At 61.7% G+C, this 4,087-nt stretch overlaps 1 protein-coding gene across 2 annotated transcripts; it reads left to right on the top strand.

Annotated features, from left to right (window-relative positions):
• The first annotated feature begins 281 nt into the window (after positions 1-281).
• IRF2BPL (interferon regulatory factor 2 binding protein-like) lies at positions 282-3,872 on the top strand. Of its 2 annotated transcripts, XM_006864777.1 has the most exons (2): positions 282-977; positions 1,014-3,872. In XM_006864777.1, the coding sequence occupies exons 1-2, from the start codon at positions 753-755 to the stop codon at positions 3,075-3,077; spliced, it is 2,289 nt and encodes a 762-aa protein (XP_006864839.1). In that variant the 5' UTR covers positions 282-752; the 3' UTR covers positions 3,078-3,872. The 2 variants fall into 2 exon arrangements, with proteins under 2 accessions (XP_006864839.1, XP_006864838.1); XM_006864776.1 differs by having other exon boundaries at positions 753-3,454.
• The last annotated feature ends 215 nt before the right edge of the window (positions 3,873-4,087 follow it).

Raw genomic sequence — 4,087 nt, forward strand, 5'->3', positions numbered from 1 at the left:
AATGTGAGCGCCGCCAGCCGCGCGGCCCGGGCGCCGGCCAGGCCTGGGGCGGCGGGAGTCTGCGTGCGTGCACTCCTCTCCTTCTCGTGTGCCCTGGAAGCAGTGGCCGCGGCGGTTCCCTCCGGCCGTGCAAACCCAGCCGCCGCCGCCAGCGAACCAGCAGACGCTGCGGAGGGGAGAAGCTCCTCTCGGCTGCCGCCACCCCTATCCCTCCCTCGGCCCTCCGAGAAAGCAGCGGCTTCAGCAAGATTGGATACGGGCACCGGGTGGCACGGAGCCCTCTAGCCCTCGCCCCAGGGAGCCTGGCGGGAGAGGACGAAGCTCGTAGGGAGTCCCCAGGGCGAGAAAGAGACAGCCCTTTTTGAGCTTCCACTCAACCGCCACTTCGGGGAGGGGGTCCAAGAGGCAACGGCGGCCGGACACCCTATCCCCCCTCCCCCCCGAACCGGAGCTTCCAGTCCGGGTCCCTGGCACGAGGAAGAAGGCTCCTGAGCTCCCCTCCCCGGCTAGACAGCCGCAGTAGGAGGTGGGGGCGAGGAGTCGTTTGCCGCCCGGGCGGCTGAGCCCCCGCCGAGAGGCGCTGCGCCGGCGGTGGAGACTAGCGTTCCCTCCAGCCCCGGGGGCAGAACTTTCTCGCCCTCCTCTTCCCTCCCCCGCAGCCGGACTCCCTCCCCAGCCGAGCAGAACTCCGGGAGGAGAAGGCGTCGCGGAGACAGCCCGGGCAGCGGCCTACCTTTTCCAGGGCCGGCATCATGTCGGCGGCGCAGGTGTCCTCGTCCCGGAGACAATCTTGTTACCTGTGCGACCTACCCCGCATGCCTTGGGCCATGATCTGGGACTTCTCGGAGCCGGTTTGCCGCGGTTGTGTCAACTACGAGGGCGCCGATCGCATCGAGTTCGTGATCGAGACAGCGCGCCAACTGAAGCGGGCGCACGGCTGCTTCCAGGATGGCCGTTCCCCGGGGCCGCCGCCGCCCGTCGGGGTCAAGACGGTGGCCCTGTCGGCCAAGGAGGCGGCGGCAGCGGCGGCGGCGGCGGCGGCAGCGGCTCAGCAACAGCAGCAGCAGCAGCAACAACAGCAACAGCTCAACCATGTCGACGGTTCCAGCAAGCCTGCGGTGCTGGCGGCCCCGTCCGGCCTGGAGCGCTACGGTCTGAGCGCAGCCGCAGCCGCTGCTGCTGCCGCTGCCGCCGCCGCCGAACAGCGCAGTCGCTTCGAGTACCCACCACCGCCGGTGAGCCTGGGAAGCAGCAGCCACGCCGCGCGGCTGCCCAACGGCCTGGGGGGTCCCAATGGCTTCCCCAAGTCGACCCCGGAGGAAGGGCCCCCGGAACTGAACCGCCAGAGTCCCAACTCGTCCTCAGCGGCGGCGTCGCGGCGCGGAACGCACGGTGGGCTAGTGACAGGGCTGCCCAACCCTGGGGGTGGCGGAGGACCGCAGCTTACCGTGCCCCCCAACCTGCTGCCGCAGACGCTGCTTAATGGACCACCCAGTGCCACAGTGCTACCCCCCCCGCCGCCCCACGGACTTAGCAGCCGTGGACCCCCGACGCCCGCGCCCCCAGGGGCCCCTGGGGGTCCTGCTTGTCTCGGCGGCGCCCCGGGCGTGTCGGCTGCATCGTCCTCGGCTTCGTCTTCGACCTCGTCGTCGGTGGCCGAGGTGGGCGTGGGTGCCGGTGGCAAAAGACCCGGCTCGGTGTCTAGCACAGATCAGGAGCGCGAACTGAAGGAGAAGCAGCGCAACGCCGAGGCCCTGGCCGAACTGAGCGAGAGCCTTCGCAACCGCGCGGAGGAGTGGGCCAATAAGCCCAAGATGGTCCGCGACACGCTTCTCACGTTGGCTGGTTGCACACCCTACGAGGTGCGTTTCAAGAAGGACCACTCGCTGCTGGGCCGCGTCTTCGCCTTCGACGCCGTCTCCAAGCCCGGCATGGACTACGAGCTGAAGCTGTTTATCGAGTACCCCACAGGCTCGGGCAACGTGTACTCCAGCGCGTCTGGTGTCGCTAAGCAGATGTACCAGGACTGCATGAAGGACTTCGGCCGGGGACTCTCCTCCGGCTTCAAGTACCTGGAGTATGAGAAAAAGCACGGCTCCGGGGACTGGCGCCTGCTGGGGGATCTGCTGCCGGAGGCTGTGCGCTTCTTCAAGGAGGGCGTGCCCGGCGCGGACATGCTGCCCCAGCCCTACCTGGACGCCAGTTGCCCCATGCTGCCCACGGCGCTGGTGAGTCTAAGCCGCGCCCCCAGTGCACCGCCCGGAACCGCGGCCCTGCCGTCTGCCGCCCCTTCGGGCCGGGGTGCAGCCGCTAGCCTTCGTAAGAGAAAGGCGTCCCCCGAGCCTCCGGACTCGGCCGAGGGTGCTCTGAAGCTGGGCGAGGAGCAACAGAGGCAGCAGTGGATGGCGAACCAGAGCGAGGCGTTGAAGCTAACCATGTCGGCCGGGGGCTTTGCGGCGCCAGGGCACGCGGCCGGGGGCCCGCCCCCGCCCCTTGGACCCCATTCCAATCGGACCACCCCTCCAGAGTCAGCTCCGCAGAATGGCCCATCCCCCATGGCCGCTCTCATGTCGGTAGCAGACACTCTGGGCACGGCGCACTCGCCCAAGGATGGCAGCTCGGTGCACTCCACCACCGCGTCCGCGAGGCGCAACAGCAGCAGCCCGGTGTCACCGGCCTCCGTGCCAGGGCAGCGCCGCTTGGCATCACGTAATGGGGACCTGAATTTACAGGTGGCACCCCCGCCGCCCAGTGCCCACCCGGGCATGGACCAAGTGCACCCCCAAAACATTCCGGATTCCCCCATGGCCAACAGCGGGCCCCTCTGCTGTACCATTTGTCACGAACGTTTGGAGGACACACATTTCGTTCAGTGCCCATCCGTCCCCAGCCACAAATTCTGCTTCCCTTGCTCCAGGGAGAGTATCAAGGCTCAGGGGGCCACCGGCGAGGTGTATTGCCCCAGCGGAGAGAAATGCCCCCTGGTTGGGTCGAATGTACCGTGGGCCTTCATGCAGGGCGAAATCGCAACTATCTTAGCCGGGGATGTTAAAGTGAAAAAGGAGAGAGACCCTTGAACAGGACAGCCATCTCCTTTGCCCTAGACCAGCTCCTCCATTCCAAAGGGCCCCTTCCCCATCCGTCTCCATCCCTCCCCCCACCCAAGATGTAGAATTGTGAATATAACAAACTGCAAAAAGTTAGTCTTATGTATAGACATTATTTTCGTCGTATGTTTCTATATTTTGAAACAAAGGTATGTCACTTCTTCATTTGAAGGATAAGCTGGTTTGTGTTAAGCAGTATAATATCGGTTGGGTCATTTGCATCATATACGTTAGCATTTATTTGGTAGCAGAGTGTTTGCCTAGGTACAGAATTAATAGCCCTTAGCAAAGACTGCTGCTGGTGTGTGTTTTTTAAATGTTATGCACTCTCTGAAAGGAAAAAAAGAAAAAGACTTTTTCCCCCAAGGCCAGTGTTGCTGCCTAAAAAAGAAAAAAAAAAAAAAAAGCTATAAAAATGGTAAAAGCTTCTTTCTAAGCAGCCCCCAGTGTTGAGTTTTCACTTTGTTTTGTTTCGTTTTCTGTTTTGTTTGCAAAACGATGAGGGGAGTGTTGGGGGGGATGGGGTGTTTTCTGTTGCCAGTTTGTGAGGGAAATGTTTTGGTTTGTTTCTACTGATCTGAATGTGTTGGATCTTCACGTGTTGTTTTGTTTTTGCTTTATTGACGCACGGATGCTTTTGAACAGTAGAGCGAAATGCTAGACATGGAGAATCTGCTCTGTTTGTCCTTTATACATTTCTGTAGTTAACAGAACACTGTAATGTGCCTTGGAGCTTAGTAACTTGTAATAAATTCAATTGATATTAATTCTGCACTGAGTCAGCAAGTTTGTCTTTCTAGGACTAAGACCACACAGCTCCAACAGAGGGGCACCTTCCCCGCCTCCAACAGAACACAATGCCAGTGCCATCAAAAGCTCCCTGAGGTGGCATGTGCTACAGGCCCTGTGCTGTCTGACTGCCCCTCCCCCTTGCCCCTTTGGTACCAGGCTATTTACATTCACCTCTGGGAGGGCCCCCC

The sequence above is a fragment of the Chrysochloris asiatica genome, unplaced genomic scaffold (assembly GCF_000296735.1).
Source record: "Chrysochloris asiatica unplaced genomic scaffold, ChrAsi1.0 scaffold00070, whole genome shotgun sequence".
NCBI classification, from domain to species: Eukaryota; Metazoa; Chordata; class Mammalia; order Afrosoricida; family Chrysochloridae; genus Chrysochloris; species Chrysochloris asiatica.

What these genes read in the sequence shown, in the direction of transcription:
- IRF2BPL (XM_006864776.1), top strand. Translation starts at nt 753, where the DNA reads ATGTCGGCGGCGCAGGTGTCCTCGTCCCGGAGACAATCTTGTTACCTG.